The sequence below is a fragment of the Cydia strobilella genome, chromosome 13, assembly GCF_947568885.1.
Source record: "Cydia strobilella chromosome 13, ilCydStro3.1, whole genome shotgun sequence".
Lineage (NCBI taxonomy): Eukaryota > Metazoa > Arthropoda > Insecta > Lepidoptera > Tortricidae > Cydia > Cydia strobilella.
The window spans coordinates 15,079,661-15,104,658 of record NC_086053.1 but is presented as its reverse complement, the minus strand read 5'-3'; the positions used below and the strand labels follow the sequence as shown (position 1 = coordinate 15,104,658).

General features: G+C 36.5%; 1 protein-coding gene, 2 non-coding genes and 1 pseudogene across 3 annotated transcripts; 2 read left to right on the top strand and 2 right to left on the bottom strand.

Annotated features, from left to right (window-relative positions):
* Positions 1–2,075: 2,075 nt before the first annotated feature.
* On the bottom strand, positions 2,076–7,024 carry LOC134746930 (uncharacterized; annotated as a pseudogene).
* Positions 7,025–9,446: 2,422 nt separating this feature from the next.
* LOC134746929 (uncharacterized) lies at positions 9,447–18,019 on the bottom strand. The gene is made up of 4 exons (XM_063681501.1): positions 17,902–18,019; positions 14,777–14,969; positions 12,317–12,534; positions 9,447–10,120 (listed from the first exon to the last, which is right to left on the bottom strand). The coding sequence occupies exons 1-4, from the start codon at positions 18,017–18,019 to the stop codon at positions 9,447–9,449; spliced, it is 1,203 nt and encodes a 400-aa protein (XP_063537571.1).
* Positions 18,020–18,286: 267 nt separating this feature from the next.
* Trnad-auc (transfer RNA aspartic acid (anticodon AUC)) lies at positions 18,287–18,359 on the top strand. The gene has a single exon. It is a non-coding gene; the product is annotated as a tRNA-Asp (tRNA).
* Positions 18,360–18,584: 225 nt separating this feature from the next.
* Trnad-auc (transfer RNA aspartic acid (anticodon AUC)) lies at positions 18,585–18,657 on the top strand. The gene has a single exon. It is a non-coding gene; the product is annotated as a tRNA-Asp (tRNA).
* Positions 18,658–24,998: the final 6,341 nt, after the last annotated feature.

The window sequence follows — 24,998 nt, the reverse complement described above, 5'->3', positions numbered from 1 at the left end:
GTAGGAAATGTTTATTTTATTTTATTGTTAGCCGCTTGGGCCGTGCGTGCTCCTCCACTTCGTGCATTCCTGCAGCGTTCCGATGTAGTCACGTGACCAGCGACGCCAGAAGTCCTGGGTGATTTGTTGCAAAAGTTGATAGTGAGTTAATCGGTTTTTCGGTACATGGTTATAATGCCTGCTGGCGCGCCCGACCGCGCGCACCAACTTACTAGCTAGAGCGCCGTTGGTTTCCGCAATCGATATTTTAAACAAGATCTCTACTGAAATAGATTTATTTAACTGTTCTCTTACTGAGTTCACGGAGGTCACTTACAAACACTTAAGAATTTAAAATAAGTAGATATTATTGTTAAGGATTTTTATTATTGTTGCTAATTATGTTAATTCTTGCTAGATTTGTATATTTGTACTTATTATTGAAGTTATTATGGAATTGCTATTAAATTAATTTTGTGTGTTTATAATGTTTATTAAATGTTTAATGTTATTTGATGTGACTAGTATGTAAGCGCTTTGGTATAACGCTGTAATGCTTATATATGCTAAATAAATGAAATGAAAAAAAAACTTCGTCAGGAAGTGAATTTGGTGATTTTCCAATTAAAAAGTGAGCAGGCGTGAGGACAGTATAGTCAGGATTTAAACTAGGTAAGGGACACAAGACACAATGGCCTAGAATTTACCATAGATTCTAATTCTACCTGATATAGGATTGATACAAATTACTCGTAAGTAAACAAAGATAACCCTAACACTCTTTTTAAATGATATTTGGTAAGTTTTATACTAGATTCTCATAGGGACCCCATATGAGGTATATAGTGTATAGAGACGGAACGAGTAGCAGTTGCTGGCTGCGCGTGCTCCTGCCGGGGGCGTGGTGCTGCGCGCGAGTCGAGTACGATCCAAGGTTGTGCCTGACGTGTATGGCAGCCTCAAAAATAAATACGCAGGGCAAAGAAAGTATTCTTAACTCCCTAAACAAATATGAAAATCCGTTCAGTAGTCTTTGAGTTTGAGTGTATACACAAACAGACAGACGCGGGGGGGGGGGGGGGGGCTTTGTTTTGTAAGGTAGGTTTGATTATAGGAGTAAACGACAGTGGGAAGTCATAATCATAGGTGTCTAGAATAATGCTGTCACTGTATTGGTATCGCTTGGTTAGAAGATTTTTTTGTACCTTAATAGCTCTATTAAACCCAGTCGTCCACTATCGTCTTAAAATCTGTTCGAAATACCTTTCAGCAATGATAAAAGCTTTATAGCTAATAAGGCCTTGCATTTCATAGTGTTTGAGATATGCCTAAAATTTAATCCGTCATAACGATGCGTACGATAGTAGATGCATTACCTAGGCACGGGACACTTGCTACCGCAGTTATGACTGCGGGATTGGCCAATTTTTCTTTGTTTTAAAATGAATGACGCCCTACATCCCATGACTGGAGCAAAAAAAACATAGTTTTAATTTGTTATTAGTTATTAATAATATTTCATTGAAACCAATTGCAGTATTTTTCATTAAATACATTGAAAACATAAAGGACGAATAGGACAACTTTTAACGCATACAGTGCCAGTGGCCAAATATATCGTAACACTTTTGTTATCATATATAAATTTAAGCATTCCACGGGCTATCCCGTACAATCAATTTTTAAATCTCCACATGATAAAATTGTGGATTTTTATTTTTATTTTCTTATTGTCTATCTATATTTATATATTTTATTTAAAAAATAATTTTCTTGTTTTTTCGATTATGTACAAAACAGAGCTGTTTCTAAGAATTTTGTTAATTTGACTAAAAACACTCACCAGTCCAAATCTGCCTTGTCCCCTGGACCCCTATATCCCTTATATATATACATTCATTAAACAATGCAGTTTAAATTTTTTTTCTTTATATAGTTATGGCATATATCTCACGAAATTTCACAATATTTCCCTTAAAATTGCCCTCTGGACAACTTATTTCACAGAATCGGAACTTTCTGGTGACCCCGTTTTACGGTACGGCCGCAGTGATGACTTGGTGAGTGATCAGCAGAGATCATGTATTGATATGAAATTAAAGAACACTCGCGCTATTTGGTGTGCGCTTAATACAAGCATAATCTACTATAATAAATGCTAATTGTTACGTCTCCCCTGTCTCTGAATCCCTTGACTGAAACGCAGCATACATAGAGTAGATACCCTTGACAATGTAAGTGAAACTCGCGTAGGTCAAGAAAGCCACTCCCCTCGCTGACAACTTTATATTTTTCTGCGCGATTCGCAGCATCAACAGCACAGATTTCATGTTATTCCTGTCAAACTTTTCCCATTTGCAACGATAAACAGCAGCTTCGAAAGTGCAGCTTGCGTCCAACAGATTCTGACCGGTGAAACAGTTCATGCCTGCCAGCATTAAAACAAAAGGGATATGCGCATATGTGTTCTGTAAGCCTGCCATCAGAAATGCTACGAGAGATATTGAAATCAATATGAATTGAATAGCAATTCCATTTCTAAACACGTGGTCAACCAGCTGGAACATTTGTATACTTTGCGCGTGATATTTAATTATGTTTTCTAAACGTCGTTTTACAAACTCGTCGATTGAGATAATGTGATTTGATTCCTTTTTTGAGGGCTGCATCTGATAGTCTATTTCGGCGTCTTCCCATAGATACAGCAGCTCCTCGCTGAGGGCTAACATGTGGGCTTCGGAGTAGCCGGCGATGACTATGAGAAGGACTATAATGCTGACGGGTGCAAATACAGTTACCGGCGCGGTCATCGTTATGACAAAAACTGAAATTTCGAAGTTAGGTGTTTCGACCATTGGATCAAGACCTAGAAGAATAAAAACAAAACCATTACTTATTAATATTAATACCACTAGTAATATACCGTCTACGTCAAGTGTGCATCTGCACCGAAGGGGCTTGCGACAAAAGTTCCAGCGCTGCTATATGTATATAAACGTTAAATTCCTATGAAAATATGGTGTTTATAGTGGCACTGGCACCACAATTTGTCGCTTCCAACTTTATGCAAACTTATAGCTGCAACAGACGGGCGTACCGGACCGCGACCTTGGTCCGGTCAAAATATATCTTTCTCTTATTCGCACTTATAACTACGACCTAAACGGACGTACCTGCGGCGGACCACCTTCCACTCTGGCGAACAGGCCTCAGCCCGTACCAAGGTCGCGGTCCGGTACGCCCGCCTGTTGCAGCTTTCAGCTTAGACTATCTCTATATTATATTTAATTACTACAAAACAAAACAGTGAACATACCCCACAGAAGTTGATAATCTTTCATAGAATTTCTGTCAATAACCAGGGGTCGAACCAGAAGGTAAACTACAACTTGGCTCACGACGAAGATACAAAAATATAATGCCCTTTTTTTGACTGACTTCAAGGTCACTTCGATGTTTCTGGACATCCTGCTGTAGGGTTCGACGTTAGAGTCGCAGAGAATATACGCGTCTATAATTCTTTTTAGTTTATTTCTGAAAAAGAAATTGAGATTCACTAAAGCGCATCACACATCTTACTTAATTCAGAATCAAATCCTAGGTATAACCGCGTTTATTAAGTATCTGACTGCACTAACTAGGAACAATTTTTATAGTATCGTAGTTAGGATGCCAGTTACTACGACTGAATTAAGAGCCCATCAACGTGCTCACTAGCGCCACTGCTAAATAATTGTAAATTCAAAAAAGGGGGCAGTACTGTACTGTATTTTGTATTTATGTACCTTTGAATACCTACATTATAGTAGTTTTTACGTTGCTGGATTTGTCGATCTATGACCTCAAAACAAAAATGGCCGTTTTAACTTTGGATGCATAAATTGATGAAACCAGTAACGTAAAAACTATTATATTATTTGATTTAATAAAGGCTTTTATATCAATTAATGTCGAAAAAAACTAATGACCTCTGAAAAGTCTGTCTAATCTGTCCATGCTGTCAAATCCTTACTAAAATTGTAGCGCCTGACTTAGTACTTATATTTAACAATATTATTGACTGCGGCGAGTTTCCATCTAATGAAACATAGTAAAATAACTTTTTTATTTAAATCGGGTAACAACTCTGGCGCTACTAACTTAAGACCCATATTCTGTGCTGCTAACTTAAGACCTACATTCAGATTTGTTTTTGAAAAAAAAAATCTTTTTCACAATGAGTACGATATTTTAACGCAGTACACGTGTTATCGTCATAATTTCATAGAATTTTGACGTTTAAGATAACACTTGCACTGCATATGCTATCAATGTCACTGCAGGCTTTTCTTGGTCTAACTCTAAAGTCTAAGCAGATTGTGGATTTGGTAATTTTAATCCAAATTAATGCTATACCTAATTGTGCTATTTCTGAATCTGACAACTGCTTGTAAGCATTTCCTTAATCTGACGGTTACAATGTGAAAATCGGGCGTCGAACTTGTGGTCGTCAGAATAAAGAATTGCGTACAAATTAGTATAATATTAAATTAAACCCTTAACTTGAACCAAATCGACTAAATCCACAATCTACTTTACGATATTTTAACCCTCCACCAACCGCCCCAAAAAAACATCTGTAGACGCTTTCCTGCTCGCTGGAAAAAAAAACTTTATATAATCTTTTTTTCTTCTTTTCCTCTAAACTTTCGATTCCAATAGGTCTACGACGCTTGAGTAACTAGTGTAACTACACATTTAGCATCGCCGGCTCCCCAACTAAAAGGGTCGATCTGAATGGACAGCGATCACCGGGGTCGTTGGTCTCTATGGGTGTACCACAGGGATCAATATTGGGGCTTTTCCTATTCCTTATCTACATAATTAAATGACTTGCCATTTCTTGGAAAGATATAAGTACCATGATAATACAGTATTGTTTGCAGACGAAAACTAACTTTTTTTCAAAGTTAAAAGACAGCAACAAGCTTACAATGATGTAAACAATGTGTTTAATTACTTGCTATGCTAAACTTGCTTGCTATGCTAAATTATGTGATGTACCTGGCGCAGCTACTGTTACGCAAAACTCTGCGTAGGGGGCACCACTACCACAATCTGAGGGTCTACCTCGTAACAAGAACATTGAACTTTTGTTATCTAACATCTCTGTCACTCTTGCATATTCGAGCCGTAAAGAGGCAGATAGATTTCGGATTCGCGTTTCCCGGTTGGTCCTCTGTAAACAAACCGCCTTGATGCATCAATGTGATATTTTATTATCTCTGAAAACTTGTCAAAAACCTGCTAAAGGTACAGTATGTATAAGTTACTCTATGGTCACATGGTTTACTAAAAAGGCTAGAGCTGCACTCTGGTGGCAGAACATTGCAGTAATATTCCCTACTCGTATACTTACTTATTCCAATACATGTACAAAAAGTTGGTGACGGACATCGTAGTGGTAACCAGTTGAGAGAATGATATGGTTTTCTTCAACAGTTCTTCTTCTACGTCCCGAAAGAAGATAAACCAGATAACAGATATCATGAAAGCGTAGAAGTAGCAGGATAGAGATACCAGTGTCAATACGTAGAAGATAAATGATATTTCTGGAAAAGAAAAGTAAATAATTATAACTGACTAGCATCTGCCCACGACTTCCCCGACTCGCAGACGCGTGTATTGATGATGATCATTAATGAAAACTAACCTATGTCCTTTCCTCAAACTATCTACATATTAACTTAACAAATTTCATCTGAATCGATTCAGCGTTTTAAGCGTGAAGAGGTAACAGACAGTTACTTTCGCATTTATAATATTATTATGTAGTATATTAGACCGCGGGCCAGGCGCAAAGTTCGTTGGTCATCGCATCGCGGGAGATAACTCGTAAAGTGGTTAAGGGCGATGTGTAATGAACCCTCGTGGGCGTCAGCACCCGCTCCGTTGGTGGGTTGAGGAATGGCGACGTTAAATAAATTTTGTCCTCGCATACCGATTGAAACTGTTATTTGTTAGTTTTCGTTTTATATTCTTGAAAACAATATAAAACGAAAGTTAGACAATCGGCCAGCATCAGCACCATGCTGAAGTGAACATTCCCTTGTTCACTTAGCACACTTGTATATACTACTTTCGTATTCTTACATTAACAGTAGATTTTTATGTTGATTACGACGTTTAAAGGAAACTAATATTAACACTCATCAATAAGTAGTCATGAATTATCTACCACAGATAAAACTAAGTAAATAAATTCTTTTTGTAGCTTGTTAAAGATGCTAGCTTGATGAAAAACTTGGAGGTGTCGCTGACTTGAATGTACTTAAAAAAAATTTTTTTTAGGTTTTTTTTTTGTACAGCAATAGGTATATCAGCAATTGACGACATATACTTGTATTTACTATATGCACCATATACTTGACACACGTCAAAATCGGCAAGCTAGAACAAAAAATATATAAGAAAGATCATATTTCGTTTTTTACAAGAACATTACCCCAACGCACCCTAATCCTTAAATGGAACGTTTTTTAGGGTCCTGTTTTTAGCCTTTTGGTACGGAACCCTAAAAAATGTTCCATTTACGGATTAGGGTGCGTTGGGGTAAGATTAAACGGGTTTTTCATGAGGGGTAAGACAAAAAATCGTGCTGAAGCATTACGGGCGACTTTTCATCAACCCGCATGAAAAACCCGTTCAATCTTACCCCAACGCACCCTATAGAATTTAATAAAATATATTTTGTGGAAATGTATTTTGAAGCTTTAAGTATTTGAAATACTAATTAGGTACATGTTAGTGAAGTATTTGAAATACCAAATACAAAATACTTTTCCAAGTAGTATTTGAAATATAAATACAAAATACGTATTTGTATTTCAAATACTGACCAACATACTTCATACATACTACAGTATATGAATGACTCATAATACTAACGTTTGGTATTCCGGCTGTCGATGTCCAGCGTCAGTATACGCAGCAGCGTGGATACATTCCCTAAAAGCGTCGGAAAGTCATGGCGGTCCAACCCAAACTGCCGCAGCTCTTCCAACATTGCAAACTTGCTGTAGTAAATATGTATTAAATAAATAAATATTTGGGGACAGTTTTATACGGACCGAGCTAGCCCCAAATAAAGAAGGCTTGTAGGTATTGTGGGTACTAGGCGACTATACACATACATAGGTAGAGTTAGACAAAGCTAAGTGGCAGCGATTTTGATAGTCCAGAGCACGTTACACCTGAACGAAGATATATATTTTAATTAATATTGAATTACTAAAAAGTAGAAGTTTTTGGACTAAGTATACATACTGTTAGAAGTATTAGAACAAGTAAAATTATTTACAGAAAATACTTTAATTTGTTTTTATTTTAAGTAGAAACTACTATATAAATTATAAACTGAAATAAATGTCATATACTAAGAAAAAATTACCAAGGCCTCCAGTGCCCCAGGCTGGAATCGAACCAGCGTCCTCTGCTGTCGCGGCAGGTGCCTGTGCCATTCGGCACTGGAGGCCTTGGTCATTTTTTCTTAGTATATGACATTTATTTCAGTTTATAAGTATACATAGATAGGTTGTTTTACGGTAGCGAATTTAAACGTCTTACAATCCGAAAAAGGCCACTGTAATTTAAAGTTGAATGATTCTGAAAATCAGCAGAAGCATCAGCTATTAGCGCGTTGTGTCATAGTCTAAAGCTGATGCCCATGGAATATTGCCCATACACCCTGAGCGCGTGCATTTTGTGAACATGTAAAGATGATAATTTACGAGTGACGAGTAAAGGTTTTTCTTATACACAAACGGCTTAGACTTACTTTAAAAACATGTTAAGTATAATTCAGGTTATTTAATCCGGTATACATTAATTTAAAGAGATCAAAAGGGAACAAGCTGACATGGAGTCCGAACGCGGAACTTCCCTGAACTGAAAACTAATAATTACGAATTGGGTATTCATGTTTAATTAATAATTAATAAGGCTAAGCTTCAGCGGAAAGACGCCGTTTAATTTTACATTAAAGTTAATTCTTAAAGGCATGTTTTTAATTGATTATCAAACGACTAGTCCGTGGTGCACACGACAAAAAAGTGCGATTTACGGCAAATAATGATGTTGGAATTTCCTTTTGCACAGTTGACTCACAGATGAATTTTTGATGCAAAATTTTGCTAAGTGGTCAACTTTGTTATCATTTTCGTGTAACTTAAGGATGTTAAATTCATTTCTGATATTAATTTTATATGGTTTCATATAAATATATTGGAAAATTCAAATAAAGATTATTTGCCAGGTATTAACTTTTTTTTAATAATAATAATTTTTTCTTATTTTAATATACACACTAAAAATAAAAATTTCGTTAAAATTCGTTATAAAAAGTATAGACATGGCATATTTATTTTAAAAATGTGCACAAGTCTTTATAAGCGGGAGTACGCCACATACCGGTCTTTCTTTTCTGCACCAACGACGTGGAGCTAGTAAAGGTTATAAGGAAGCATCTTGTCCAAACTGTACATTTTAGATTTCTGTGCATTTTTATTATTAATTATTGTGATTAGTAGTACTAAGGATCATAACATAATAACATAATAGTGAAAATTAAAATAAATAAATCGATTTGTTCTTATTATTTTTATTTAAATTCTGGCCATCGCTAAAACTACTATGATAAACAGAACAAACGCTTAAGAGTCCCTGGCAAGCGCGGCCGAATTGTACCTTCCAATACAAACGCAGTTCCGCTCTCATTTTAAAACTACGTGTTGGATTGTAATGAAACTTCTCACTTCTCCCACTCATCTCGCGCGCACGGTGAACAAGGCAGGTGCAGCGGCTGAAAGTGCTGCTAGGTTCAAGCATAGCAAGTACGCGAACCTTGAACAGGTGTATGATTTTGTCCCGGTTGCCGTCGAGACGGCTGGACCTTGGTGTGCCGAGGCCAAAGCCTTTATTAAGGATATAGGGCGACGCTTAAGAGAAAGGGGCGGCGACCCTCGCTCTGGTTCTTTCCTCGTCCAAAAGATATCCCTGGCCATTCAGCGAGGTAATGCCGCCAGTATTTTTGGCACATTTGGTCCGGGGGATAATCAGAGTGGGGGGTAATATTGTATTTGTTATAATTTAGTTTTACTTTTTTGCATGAAACTTTGCACATACAATGACATGAGGAATATCTAGGTCTGTAAATAGTTTAAATAGCTCCAGTTTATAATACAAACGAAATAGAGCAATAACAAGTTTTGTGTGAAAAACTTAATTCGCTGTGTTTTTTTAACTATGGTATCTGAAGCTATATAAACTAATTTCAGACATATACCTTATTCTATTGTAAGTACAAAATTTCAGAGCAATCTAGCTAGTCGTTTTAAAATGAGAGCGGAACTACGTTTGTATGGAGAACCGAGCTTACCGGTGCCCCTTAAAACATTGCCAATAGTTACGTCTCCCCTGTCTGAATCCCTTTACTGAAACGCAGTATACATAGAGTAGATACTCCTGACAATGTAAGTGAAACTCGCGAAGGTCAAGAAAGCCACACCCCCCGCTGACAACTTTATGTTTTTCTGAGCGATTCGCAGCATAAACAGCACAGATTTCATGTTATTCCTGTCAAACTTTTCCCATTTGCAACGATAAACAGCAGCTTCGAAAGTGCAGCTTGCGTCCATCAGATTCTGACCCGTGAAACAGTTCATGCCTACCAGCATTAAAATAAAAGGGATTTGCACATATGTGTTCTGTAAGCCTGCCATCAGACAAGCTACGATGGATATTGAAAATAATATGAATTGAATAGCAATTCCATTTCTAAACACGTCATCAACCAGCTGGAACATTTGTATACTTTGTACGTGAGATTTAATTATGTTTTCTAAACGTCGTTTTACAAACTCGTCGATTGAGATAATGTGATTTGATTCCTTCTTTGAGGGCTGCATCTGATAGTCGATTACTGCGTCTTCCCATAGATACAGCAGCTCCTCGCTGAGGGCTAACATGTGAGCTTCGGAGTAGCCGGCGATGACTATGAGAAGGACTATAATGTTGACGGGTGTAAATACAATTATCGGCACGGTCATCGTTATGACAAAAACTGAAATTTCGAAGTTAGGTGTTTCGACCATTGGATCAAGACCTAGAAGAATAAAAACAAAAACATTACTTAATACTAATACCACTAGTAATATACCGTCTACGTCAAGTGTGCATCTGCACCGAAGGGGCTTGCGACAGAGGTTCCAGCGCTTCTATATGTATATTAATTAATTAATTAAATCATTTATTCTCATGTAACTGTGACACATACATTTTGTTAGTAAAAAACAGTTTCAAAAGGGTTAGTACCTAAGCCTAATAACAATTATACCTATACCTAAACCTACACACTTAACCTACACGTTACCACTGTATGGAGCCCATTGGGGAATGTAGCCCCGCACAGTGTAGCATTAGCGGACAATCAGGCTTATCCGCTATCATTCTTAAGATGATGTTGGGATTGTCCCGCACCCGGCGCACCAGGGATGCGGCGCGTCTGCGCAAGGTCGTCTGAAAACAATCAACGCGCGCCTCCGCAAACATTCCTGATGCGCTACAGAAGCGAGGCAGTCCCACAATCACCCGGAACGCGTTAAATTATATTGGACACGGAGAGCCTCATGGGCCTATGGGGGCTGCGAATACCGAACCCAAAGGCTGCATGTATACAGGGAAGTACAGAACGCTCTAAAGAGATCTTTACCCCCCGGAGCAGCCCGCAAACCTTCGAGCTATCATATTCGCCCGCACCGACAGGGCCCTCCAATCCCGTTCAATATCCATATCGTCCTTGAGGTCGGCCGCAACAACATGACCTAGATATTTAAATTGGTTTACTCGGCCCATCCGACTACCATTGAGATAGATTGCGGGAAACTCCGAAGACCTGTTGCGGCCGCACTCAAAGACTACACACTGGCTCTTCTTCTCATTATATTTGAGCCCGTGACACATCGCATAATCCTCACATACCTCCAGCAACCTACGCATGCCAGAGACCGAGGCGCTCAGAAGCACCATGTCGTCTGCGTAACTGATGTTATTTACACAGACTCCGTCTATATGGCATCCGACATGGATGCTGCTGAGCTCCTCGATGAGTTCGTTCACATACAGGTTGAAGAGCGTTGGTGAGCTCAAACCCCCCTGCCTCACCCCACACTCCAACCTGTACTCGTCCGACAACGCATTTACCCATCTAACGCAGTTGACCTGGTTTCCATACTAGTACCTAAATATACGTACCGTTTCCGGTGGTATACTGGTTTTCCTTAATTTTTCCCATAGTATGTCATAGGAAACCAGGTCAAATGCCCTAGAAAGGTCCAGGAAACATGCAATCACCGGGGTCTTACTCTTGGTATAATACTTGACAGTATGCTTCAGACACAGTATTGCAGATTCTGTAGACAAGCGCGGTCGAAAGCAAAATTGGTTGTCATGCAGTTTTATATGCTCACTTAGCTGCGAATTAAGCACACTGTCAAATATTTTGGCTATAATCGTCGCCAGCGATATCGGTCGGTAATTATTTTTGTCAGCCAGGTCCCCAGTTTTGTTTTTAACTACAGGAACGACGATAGTACGCAACATATCATTAGGCAGATATGAATGTCTCACGCACAGTGTAAAAAACATTTCCAATACCCTAGATATGTGAGGACCAGCGTTTTGAAAGTGCTCGATACTGAGCCCGTCATGACCCGGGGATTTGCCTCTGGACATTGATTTAATGACTCTATCAATATCCTTGGCCGTAAACCCTGAGCCTGGTTTTTCATTGGCGGTCTCAGTCACAAGCCCCTCCATCAGCGATGGACCTAAGGGAGATTTTAAAAATAAATAATCTTTAAACAGGTTCGCGATACTTTTGGGCTCACTGACGCCATCAACACTAACCGGGTGACCAGCCATAGGCTTCCTTTTGCCTGTGGACCTCCAGAAACCACGGAAATCCTTTTTAGAGTGATGAGAGGTGATTTTGTCCAGTTTAATTTGGTTTTGATGATTTTGACACCATTTTAACTTAGTTTATTTTATATAAACGTTATATTCCTATGAAAATATGGTGTTATAGCGGCGCCACAATTTGTCACTTCCAAGTATGCAAACTTAAAGTTGTAACAGACGGGCGTACCGGATCGAGACCTTCGTCCGGTCAAAATATCCCTTTCTCTTTCGCAGTTATAGCTGCGTCCGGACCAAGGTCGCGGTCCGGTACGCCCGGCTGTTACAGCTTTTAGCTTAGACGATCTCTATATTACATTTTATTACTACAAAATAGTAAACATACCCCACAAAATTTGATAATCTTTCATAGAACTTCTGTCAACAACCAAGGGTCGAACCGTAAGGTAAACTACAACTTGGCTCATGATGAAGATACAAAAAATTAATGCCCTTTTTTTGACTGACTTCAAGGTCACTTCGATGTTTCTGGACATCCTGCTGTAGGGCTCGACGTTAGAGTCGCAGAGAATATACGCGTCTATAATTAATCTTAGTTTATTTCTGAAAAAAAAAACATCGAGATTCACTAAAGCGCTTCACACATCTTACTTAATTCAGAATCAAATAAATATAACCGCATTTATTAAGTGTCTGACTGCACTAATTAGGAACAATTTTTAGTGTCCTAGCTAGAATGCCAGTTAGGAGGATTGAATTAAGTACCTCAGTAGGCCGAGCACATGATTGGCGCGACAGTATCTCGCCGCGAGATAGACTACCCGTCGTCTACTAACTGTATGAATTAAAGGGGAACAGGTAGTCTATGTCGCGGCGAGATACTCTTGCGCCAATCATGTGCTAGCCCGGCTGATGTAAATAAAGCTTTTAAATCAATTACCTACTGTCAAAAAAACTAATGACCTCTGAAAAGTCTCTGTCCTTGCTGTCAAATCTTAAGTAAAATTGTACCCTGACTTGGTAGTTATATTTTACAATAGTGTTGACTGCGGCGAGTTTTCTAATCTAATGAAACATAGTAAAATAACTGCTTAATTTAAATCGGGTAGCAGCTCGGGCCCCATCGATATCTATCCTATATTAGTAATAGTAAATTTGCTATAAGTACGATATTTTAACGTCAATAATTTAATGCATATGAAGCAAATTGGTTTTACACGGGGTCGCTCGACAACCAGTGCTAGTATTGAACTAATTAAGCATATTTCCGATGCCTGGGATTAGTTACGGGATGGTTTAGGTATCTTCTGTGTTTTTTCTAATGCCTTCGACTGCGTTTATCATGAAACATGAATCAGAAAACTACACTATTTTAGAGTTAGAGGCTCGGCACTGAATTTACTTAAGTCCTACTTACATAGTAGAATATAAATGGTCGATGTAAATGAACACCGATCACCGGGGTCATTGGTCTCAATGGGCATACCACAGTGATCAATTATATTGGGGTTTTTCCAAGTTCCTTATCTACATAAATGACTTGCCATTCCATAGAAAGATATACCATGACATAGTATTGTTTACAGACGACGGTTCCCTATTGTGTTGCAGAAAGGTTTTTGACATATTTTTGTATTGCATAATGTTACTTGGCAGAAATATCGTTTGGCAGTTCTCATACTGCTTCTCGCTTAATATTACTTTGCAGAATTTACTTTTGCATAATATTATTTGGCAGAAAACCCTAACCTGGGTTAGGTTAGAAAATTCTGCCAAATTAATGTTATGCGAAATGACTTTTATGGCAAGTATATATTTATGTGAAAGTATCATTCGACTAAAAGTTTTCTGCGATACGTGTTATGCGAAGTGTATTTCTGACAAATAATATTCTGCCAGATGAGGGGAACCCACAGACTCCCCCTCACTTATTTTCAAAGTCAAACAACAGCAACAAACTTACAATGATGATTGTAAACAATGTGTTTAACTAGTATTCAAACTTGCTTGCTATACTATAACTTGCTATAACTCATGTGAAGTAGCGCGGCTACTGGCCGATGACACAAAAAAGGTGTCAAAAGACAATAAATGCCAAAAGTCTTTAGTGTCATTAGAATCTCGTAAAAAAACAGCACGATCGACTTTCGAATGATCCACGGAACACGGCGGATCGTGCTCCAAACATTTTTAATTATTTTTTGCATTCTGCTGTTTAATGTATAATTTTGATAGGACATTATGTAGTTAATGGCAAGCGCAATGGGTGCAGTTAATGAAGAATTCTTCTGGAAATGCGAATAACTAATTCTTTGGACATCATTCGGCGGTTCGTTGCTTCGGCCGCCAATCATGCTTTGTACTGCTGCTCCAGCTATCCTACAGTGCATCGTGAAGGCCTCGGCGGATGACGGAATATCGACGTCTTACTGGTATACTTATATATCTAATACACGACGTTGGCAAAGTGCCCTGATAGCAGAGAAGCCACTGTTACGAATAAATAAAAAACAGCACGATCATATAAATAAAATTATAATATTCAGAAAAACTTCTTATTAAAAGTGTTCCCCAATATTAAAAAAGAAACAGCAAGGAACCACCACCACCACCAGCAAGAGGACACCCAGCAGAACCGGTAAGCTAACCTAATTCATTTGTGTTAGCATAGCATAACTTATTTTCTCATACAGTCCACACCCCGGCTTTATGCCACACAATGCTATTTCTAAAGTAGGTAGTAAATTGGTTCAATGTTACTAATTTATTTTTGAATGAGAAAAATACTAAATGCATTAAGTTTGTCATTGTGAAGGATGAGGAATAATTCTCTGTCAATACTTACTTATTCCAATACATGTGAAAAAAGTTGGTGACGGACACCGTACTCGTAACCATTTGAGCGAATGCTATGGTTTTCTTCAACTGTTCTTCTTCTACGTCCCGAAAGAAGATATACCAGATGACAGATATTATGAAAGCGTAGAAGTTGCAGGATAGAGATACCAGTGTCAATACGTAGAAGATAATTGATATTCCTGGAAAAGAAAAGTAAATAATTATAACTCACTAGCATCTGCTCACGACTTCCCCGGCTCGCACACGCGTGTATTGATGATATATTGATATATATATTGATATATTGATATATATTGACATATATTGATATATATTGATATATATATATATATATATATATATATATATATATATATATATTGATATATTGATGATGATCATTAATAATCATTAATAAAAACTATGTCCTTCCCTGGGCCTCAAACTATCTCCATATTTACTTACCAAATTTCATCTGAATCGGTTCAGCGGTTTAAGCGTGAAGAGGTAACAAACAGACAATTACTTTCGCATTTATAATATTATATGTAGTATATTAGACTGCGGGCCAGGCGCAAAGTTCGTTGGTCATCGCATCCCGGGCGATAACTCGTAAAGTGATTAAGGGCGATGTGTAATGAACCCTCGTGGGCGTCAGCAACCGCTCCGTTGGTGGGTTGAGGCAGCCGCCCCGAACACGTTAAATAAATTTAATCCTCGCATCCCGATTAAAAAACTTTGTTATTTGTTAGTTTTCGTTTTATATTCTACTTTATTTTATGTAATTAATCGAATATTAATTTGTGTATTTTCCAATATTTTCTAGGTATATTCTGCTGGTGCTCTTGGTATATATATATTCTTTAATATACTTATGTATTCTGTCTCTAGATTTTGACCCTGTAAAGTTGTCCAAATACTTTCATGAGAAACAATATCGAATGCTTTTTGGTAATCGATGAACGCAATATATAATGGTCGTCGAAATTCTTGGTATTTCTCAATGATTTCTTCTAAGGTGTGTATGTGATCTATGGTCGAGAAACCCTTTCTGAAGCCGGCTTGTTCAATAGATTGTTTCTTTTCTAGTGTCTCTTAATTTTTGATTAATGATTGTAGAGAAGAGTTTGTATGTTGCTGCTGGTAGTAGACTTATGGGTCTGTAATTGCTGATTTCTTTGGTCTCCTTTTTTATATAGTAAAATAATATCAGATTCTGATCATTGTGACGGTGTTTCATATGTCTCTAGTATTTTGTTAAACAGACTTAGTAGTGGTGCCGCTAAAATATCTTGGGCTGACTTTATAGCCTCATTTGTAACATTGTCAGCTCTTGGACTTTTATTCTGATTTCAATTTGTGAATAGCATCTATAATTATTTAATAGTTTATTAGCGCTACATTTGGTTTGGTCTATTTTTTTATGACATTATTGTGGCTCGGGAATTCTATTTCTTGCACTTTGTTTGCGGCGCAAGCATATGAAGTTCGGTAGAAGTCTGTTGCAATATTAATATCTCGCTGCAGTCATATTTTGTCTCCTTTTGAGCCTTTAAACCCTTAATATATGTATTTTTTTATCTTAGTTCTTTGTACCTTTTTTTAAGCTTCCTTTCAGTTCTTAATGCTTTTCTATTGTTGTAGTTCTATGTTTCTGATAGTCCAATTTAATGTACTTACTTGTTAGTTTATATAATGCTTTTAGCTCCTTTTTCATTGCCCGAGTTTTGTTAGTAGTTTTTTGTAGTTTTTGTTTTATTTTCATCAGGTTTCTTGTGTGGTTAGTAGTCGGATAATTTGCTTTGGAATCGCTTTGTAGACTGGTTTGGATTGAGTGTATTAGTTTGTCATGTAAAGATTGCACCGTGTCTTTTTGTTTACTCTCTAGTCCCTACTAGTTATGTTTTTCCAAGTTTTTTTTATAAACTAGTCATTCTTCTTCGTAAGTGTAATGAAAACAATTTCATTGGCTGGATATAATTAATTGTATCTCGGCTGGAGCGAAGCAGCACAAGCTGGTATGTTATGGAAGTCCTAATATCGATACAAATCCTAATAGCATTCAAGGACGCTTAGTTCTTTTCCTTTATCATTAAAAATCTGAAATTCTTATACCACCATTGTACAGGTTGATTCATGAGACGTGAGCAGGACTATTCCCGCACACTCAGTAACTGTTGATTGATCGATCACCGTCGTATTTAGTTGAAACATACTACTTTTTCCGTTTTTTTTTTTAACTTTTTGGTGAGGATAAATTTCATTCTCTACAATCATGGTTACCCTACATACCTAATTAATAAACATAAAACCTCTTTAACCGTTATGACAGTATTTTAGTTATACGAGTTTTCAGAAGTAACCAGACTGATGAAAGTTATGAAGTGATGACACTCAATTTGACACAGAGTATCGTCGTATGTCATAAATAAATTATAAAAATTTTTTTCAACACTACTAAAAATTAACGTTAGTCTTACTAATAGATACTGATACGAAACAGTTGCTTGTAATTTACGAAATGCGCAGTCTTGATCCCGCTCACGTCTTCTGAATCACTCTGTACAAGTCATATGTTAAAATCAGCAGAGACGATACATTGTCATCATTCTTGTTATAAATTCTACTGTAACGTTGTAATCGTAGGGTAATTTTAACTAAAAAAAATTTTTCCAGTCCCCGGTGTAAGTAGCAGGATTCTGGGTAGCCATAATCGCATTGTATATTCCCGCATTCACTATATTTATAAAAAACGTTCCATTTTAGGATTATAGAATTCTAAATACATGCGAGTGAAGTATTTAAAATACCAAATACAAAATACTTTTCCAAGTAATATTTGAAATACAAATACAAAATACGTATTAGATTAGCGAGGGCGCGGCGTGTCACGCGAGTCACGCCGCGCCCTCGACCAGTGAAGAAGTGTCGTGTCTCCGTGAAGACGGTCCTCGTAAATTGGACCGAAACATGTCGAGCTATTCGAATTAATAATACGTGAGTGATCCAGTTTAAAATAATCTAATATGTTTGAGTCTCACGGGAGTTTTATAGACAAAATACGTATTTTTATTTCATATACATGTAATTGAAATACTGCCCAACCCTGGCCATAATACTCATAATACTAACGTTTGGTATTCCGGCTGTCGATGTTCAGCGTCAGCATACGCAGCAGCGTGGATACATTATCCAAAAGCGTCGGAAAGTCATGGCGGTCCAACCCGAACTGCCGCAGCTCTTCCAACATTGCAAACTTGCTGTAGTAAATATGTATTAAATAAATAAATATTTGGGGACAGTTTTACACGGACCGAGCTAGCCCCAAATAAAGAAAGCTTGTAGGTATTGTGGGTACTAGGCGACTATATACATATATACATTAATTTAGAACTGGTGAATTTCCAGTATGACTTGGAACTCCGGTGGCCGTTTAAGAAGTGTAACACTCTTACGGTAGATGTCGCTAGGGTCCCCTGGACCCATATAGTGGGAAGATTTGCTGACTGTGGATGAGGTCTTGGTGGCTCAGTTGGCAGAGCGCTGGAGTATCGATCCAGAGGCCGTGAGTTCAAGTCTCACCCAAGGCAGTAATTTTTCCACTTTTAAATTTATTCTAAGCTTAATAGCATCGATCGCAGACGTTTCTGCTTGTTAAAAATTAATTTAGAATGGGTAGCACATCGTAACTGGTGAATTTCCAATATGACTTGGAACTCCGGTGGCCGTTTAAGAAGTGTAACACTCTTACGGTAGATGTCGCTAGGGTCCCCTGGACCCATATAGTGGGAAGATTTGCTGCTGACTATGGATGAGTCTTGGTGGCTCAGTTGGCAGAGCGCTGGAGTATCGATCCAGAGGCCGTGAGTTCAAGTCTCACCCAAGGCAGTAATTTTTCCACTTTTAAATTTATTCTAAGCTTAATAGCATCGATCGCAGACGTTTCTGCTTGTTAAAAATTAATTTGTATACATATACATGTATCTATTTAGGTATTTAGGTAGAGTTAGACAAAGCTAAGTTGGCAGGATTTTGATAGCCCGGACCATGTTACACCTGAACGAAGATATATTTTAGTTAATATTGATATTGAACTATTAAAAATTTTAAACGTCTTACAATCTGAAACTCAGTCTTTGTCTCATAGTCTAAAGCCGATGCCCATGGAATATATTTTGCGGACAAGTAAAGATGATGATTGATGACGAGTGAAGGTTTTTGCTATGACGCGTGTTTAAGGGAATTAGCAACTATCCAGTCTGTTATTTCTTATACAAACGGCTTAGACTTACTTTAAAAACAATATGTTAAGTATAATCCAGGTTATTTATCCCGGTATACATTAATTTAAAGAGGTCAAAAAGAAACAAGCTCACATGGAGTCCGAACGCGGAACTTCCTTGAACTGAAGACTAATACTTACGAATTGGGTCTTGATGTTTAATTAATAATTAATAAGCCTGGCTAAGCTTTAGCGGAAATAAGCCACACGTTTTAAATTAACGTTAATTCTAAAAGGCATGTTTTAATTAATCATCAAACGACGTTATGATCCTCTAAATAGGCGAGGTTGCTTATTAAATTTAATGACGTTTAATTATGTATTTCTACAAAAAATCCTTATCGTCATATCTTGTTGCATTAAAACACGTTTGATTAAGTTATAGGTATGTAATAAGGTAATCACAACAAAGGAATCTAGATTTCTTACAATTATTTGTCGCATCCCTTTGATCAACATCTTCAGACACAGATAAATTGCGAAATGTTTATAATTTTTTTGCGTACTTTAGTTGATCTCATTGATATCGTGATAGTTATTTAAAAAAGATCATGAATAACAAGTTATCTGTATTTCTGTATCTTTCATTTTGCCGAATGTATTAAGGTATTTCAAACGTCCCCACATAGTGTTTCAATTGAAACACCTATGGGGTCAATTGAACCACACTTCCACATTCTTTTTAATTTTCTATCATTACGTAACCATGGGCGATAGGCTTTACAAACACATTTTATGTAAAAACTAAAGAAATTACCTTTAATAATACAGGCACCATTCCCTGCTAATTGTTAAAATAAATTAGTTACTGGCGGTAAAAACGTAGTGTTTCAAACGGCCCCCGGGACTACCCTACTCGTACGTATTATCGGATGTCAGCTTTAACCTTGCGCATGGCTTGAAAATGTTATGTTTGTGTTGAGACCTAAGGTCTGTTTTTTTTATTCTTTAGACTAAAATGACGTTTCATGTGTAAGACATGACATTTCTTAGTACCATAAAAACATAACATTTTATATATTCGCGATTCATGTCAATATCCCTATTGTAGAGTTTACTGTTACGCACTAATATCTTTTGAAAAAGTGTATTTATCAAAAACATACTAAGCACTCTAAGTAGTTAATCTTTATTTTCATAATTATGTACCTATTTAACTTGCGCGTGGCGGCAATACATGTTGCATATTATCGATAACGTAATATCGACAAAATGACACCACTCGGTCATAACGCCCAACATTCCTAACATTCCTCAACCGTGCACGGAATTTGCGCGCGGGCAGTACGTCCCAGGTAGCAAAATGACGTCAAATGACGTCAAATGACGTCATTTTGCTACCTGGGGTTATAGTTTAGTTCGCAACTAGTTATCTTTTGCAGTTCGATTTGAGAAACCAATTGTCATTTCACGCTTCAATTATTGTGACGTTTTGGGATATCCATTGAATGTCTAAGTAATCTCTTAAGCAAATGTTAAAGAGATCGTTCAAGAGGACATTCGGAATCGCAGAAAATGTCAATTAAATTTAACATGACTTTCTTAAATATCTCGTTATCGCTTCTGTTTCATATCTAGTGGATACCTAGTTGATTCTAGATCATTGATCGAATTTAGACCTGTACCGCTGGCTATATTTTGACCCCTAGGTTATAAAAATATTAAAGTCAATTCTGTTTTCGCTTATGAATACTTTGTTAAGATGTAAATCTTACATTTTGTTTTGTGTCATATATATAATTTGCTTTTCTAGTAATTTGTTATTTTGTGGTAATTATTTTTTATTTTGAATTATCTTGGAGAAAAAAATATTCGAGAGAAAACATGTAACTGTGTTGCATTTAGGATAGTGTTTTTAGTGTGAAAACATAGTTTGTGTCAATTACGTCCACTGCAATCTGATACTATGTCATAATATTCTAAATGACACAAAAAAAAATTAGAGTTAAAAAAAATTACTTAGGTCGAATTTAATCGTTTAAATAGGTCCATTAAATGATTTTGTGTCTTATTAAGGCATAGCTTCATAAAATATTTGATGATTTTGTTGTAACAGGCTGTCACCGTTACAAAAGAATATTAAAGATATTAGAGTTTACATCTTATTAATTTGAAATGCGGGATAAATAAGATGTATGAATTTGTGTCACTTGCATCCACTGCATAAACAAATATTACAAAAATATTATTTGCGTTCAAACGAAGCTAGCGGGCGGTCTGAATGGGCAACGGAGGCCGTGCAGGGTGGGGCCGCGGCGTGACCTTGCCGTACGCAACGCATGTTTACTTCGCCTGTGCGCCAAATTAACGCAACTTATTCAAAGAAGTTACGCAAACAACACAACAACAAGCAACAAGCAAGCAAAGAATGCGTCGAATTATCTTTTACCTATTTAAATCTCATAGATATTGTACAATGTCACCATTATGCAAAAGAACTGTAAGTACATGTTTGATTTGCGAGCGAGCTGGCAACATTGCGCAGGGAAATCTTAAAAATATCGCGTTTACGTGAACGCCACATACATTTGTGACAGTGATAGGGAAAAGGTACCACTAAAGTAAAATTTGGTTATAAATACCGAGACTTTCTTTCATTCTTTGATAAAAAAAATTGCTATTTATGCAACAAGTGCGGAAATCATCTTTACGCACGTGTATCATACAATGTTTTACTATGCATTGTGCGAGTAAATAAAAAAACATGTCATGGCAAATAAGTTTAATTATTAAAAAGGAGTGTTTTAAATAGACACGAGTTGCGAATTACCTATTCGCACGTGTATCGTACGTTTTACAGTACATATGGCCCTTTAAACTTTCGACATATGCACGGTAAGTGCTCTTTTCCGCACTAGTGCGAGAAAGTAGCACCATATGTACTGTAAAAAAAATTTGAAAACAAAAAGCACTAGTGCGGAAAAGCAGTACTTTCCGCACGACATGGCTCCGTAGGAAACGCACTTTTCGAGCACATGCATTGTAAAAAAATATATAGGACTGTATCTCCTAAACCATGCGTCGTAGCGCAAAAATAATAAAATTTTCGTTCCCCTTTATGTAACCCAAAAGTAATACATGAAAAATACAATGAAAAAAAAAAAGAAACAAAATCTTTATAGGGCTGTATTAGCTGTATCTCCTATATCGTGCATCGTAGCGCAAAAATAATCAAATTTTCGCTTCCCTTTAAGAAGCCCCTAATTAAGATTTAAAAACGCAAAAAAGAAAAAAAAAGAGGAAAAAATCTTTATAGGGCTGCATCTCCTAAACCGTGCATCGTAACACAAAAATAATCAAATTTTCGTTCCCCTTAAGAAATCCTTAATTAAAACTTTAAAAAAAACCAGGAAAAAAAGTTTATAGAGCTATTATTGCTATATATATAGATATAATATCTCCTAAACCGTGCTTGGTGGCGCAAAAATAATAAAAATTTCGTTCCCCTTTATGAAGCCCCAAAGTAATATACTAAAAACACAATGAAAAAAAAGAAACAAAATAACAAAAAAACTTTATAGGGCTGTATCTCCTACACCGTGCATCGTAGCGCAAAAATAATTAAAAAAAATCCCTTTAAGAAACCCCTAATTAAGATTGAAAAACGCAAAAAAGAAAGTGGAAAAAAAATCATTTTAGGGCTGTATCTCCTAAACCGTGCGTCGTAGCGCAAAAATAATAAAATTTTCGTTCCCCTTTACGGAACCCCAAAGTAATATACAAAAAACACAATGAAAAAAAAAACAACAAAAAAAATCTTTATAGGGCTGCATCTCCTAAACCGTGCATCGTAGCGCAAAAATAATCAATTTTTCGTTCCCCTTTAAGGATCCCTTAATTAATACTTAAAAAAAAAACAAAAAAAAACAGGAAAAAATCTTTATAGAGCTATATCTCCTAAACCGTGCGTGGTAGCGCAAAAAGAACAAAATTTTCGTTCCCCTTTACGGAACCCCAAAATAATATACAAAAAACACAATAAAAAAAAAAAACAACAAAAAAAATCTTTATAGGGCTGCATCTCCTAAACCGTGCATCGTAGCACAAAAATAATCAAATTTTCGTTCCCCTTTAAGAAACCCTTAATTAAAACTTTAAAAAAAACCAGGAAAAAAAACTTTATAGAGCTATTATAGCTATATATAATATATATATAGATATAATATCTCCTAAACCGTGCGTGGTGGCGCAAAAATAATAAAATTTCGTTCCCCTTTATGCAACCCATAATTTATATTTAAAAAAAAAACGCAAAATTTAAAAAAAAAAACTTTATAGGGCTGTATCTCTTAAACCATGCGTCGTAGCGCAAAAATAATTTAAAAAAAACCCCTTTAAGAAACCCGTAATTAATACTTAAAAAAAAAAACAAAAAAAACCAGGAAAAAAAACTTTATAGAGCTGTATCTCCTAAACCGTGCGTGGTACCGCAAAAACAATAAAATTTTCGTTCCCCTTTATGCAACCCATAATTTATATTTAAAAAAAAACGCAAAATTTAAAAAAAAAATCTTTATAGGGCTGTATCTCCTAAACCATGCATCGTAGCACAAAAATAATCAAATTTTCGTTCCCCTTTATGAAGCCCCTAAATAATATACAAAAACACAAGAAAAAGAAAGAAAAAAATAATAACAAAAAAACTTTATAGGGCTGTATCTCCTAAACCGTGCATCGTAGCGCAAAAATAATCAATATCCGTTCCCCTTTAAGAAGCCCCTAATTAAGATTTAAAAACGCAAAAAAGAAAATGAGAAAAAAATCATTTTAGGGCTGTATCTCCTAAACCGTGCGTCGTAGCGCAAAAATAATAAAATTTTCGTTCCCTTTTATGAAACCCCAAAGTAATAACAAAAAACGCAATGATAAAAAAAAAGAAAAAAAAAACAACAAAAAAAACTTTAGGGATGTATCTCCTAAACCGTGCATGGTAGCGAAAAATAATCAAATTTTCGTTCCCCTTAAGAAGCCCTTAATTAAGATTTAGAAACGTAAAAAAGAAAAAGAAAAAAATCTATATAGGGCTGTATCTCCTAAACCGTGCGTCGTAGCGCAAAAATAATCAACTTTTCGGTCCCCTTTATGTAACCATTAATTTATACAAAAAAAAACGCAAAAAAAAAAGAGTTTTTTTATAGGGCTTGATCTCCTAAACCATGCGTCGTAGCGCAAAAATAATTAAATTTTCGTTCCCCTTTATGAAACCCCAAAGTAATATACAAAAAACACAATGTAAAAAAGAAAAAAACAATAAAAAAAACTTTATAGGGCTGTATCTCCTAAACCGTGCGTCGTAGCGCAAAAATAATCAAATTTTCTTTCCTCTTTATTCAACCCTTAATTTATATTTAAAAAAAAACGCTTTCACTAAACTGCTGTAACTCGGAAACTTAGAATCCACAAAGGGGACTTTACTAAATTATGACACATATTAAAGCCTGACCAGTAATATATGATCATTGTCAAGAGGGCGCTGTTCATTCTCATGTATAGGGTGACAGTTCAGTATAGTATGAAAAAATATTGTATTTAATGAACATCATCATCAATGTAATTAATGTTGCTTGCCACGCTTAAACATAACAAAAATCACAATAAATTGCGTCTTAAAATAAACTTAAAAAGTCTACTAAAAATCGAAACAAAAGTAATTTTTAAGTCGCTGTTGTGACATTCTCAATCAAAAGGTAGGTACCACTTTGTCGTTTACCATAAAGACGAAATTTGATTATATCTTTATACAAATAACCTGTCAGAGAAAGTGGTACCTTTTCATTAGGAACGTCACAAATGTTGGTCAGTATGAGGAGTGCAGCCTACAGTTTATTTTTAATTATATTTATATACCTACTACGGTAAGATTGATAAGGCAATGTAATTATGCCTCCGAATGAAATAAATACACTGTATCGCAAAACTAAGTGGCGAGACAGCTCATAATGCCATC

What these genes read in the sequence shown, in the direction of transcription:
- LOC134746929 (XM_063681501.1), bottom strand. Translation starts at nt 18,019, where the DNA reads ATGTTGGAAGAGCTGCGGCAGTTCGGGTTGGACCGCCATGACTTTCCG. An exon ending in CGACAGCCGGAATACCAAAC is followed by an intron (nt 14,970 to 17,901) that starts GTTAGTATTATG and finishes TTTCTTTTCCAG; the next exon opens with GAATATCAATTATCTTCTAC. An exon ending in TTTCACATGTATTGGAATAA is followed by an intron (nt 12,535 to 14,776) that starts GTAAGTATTGAC and finishes TTTTTTTTTCAG; the next exon opens with AAATAAACTAAGATTAATTA.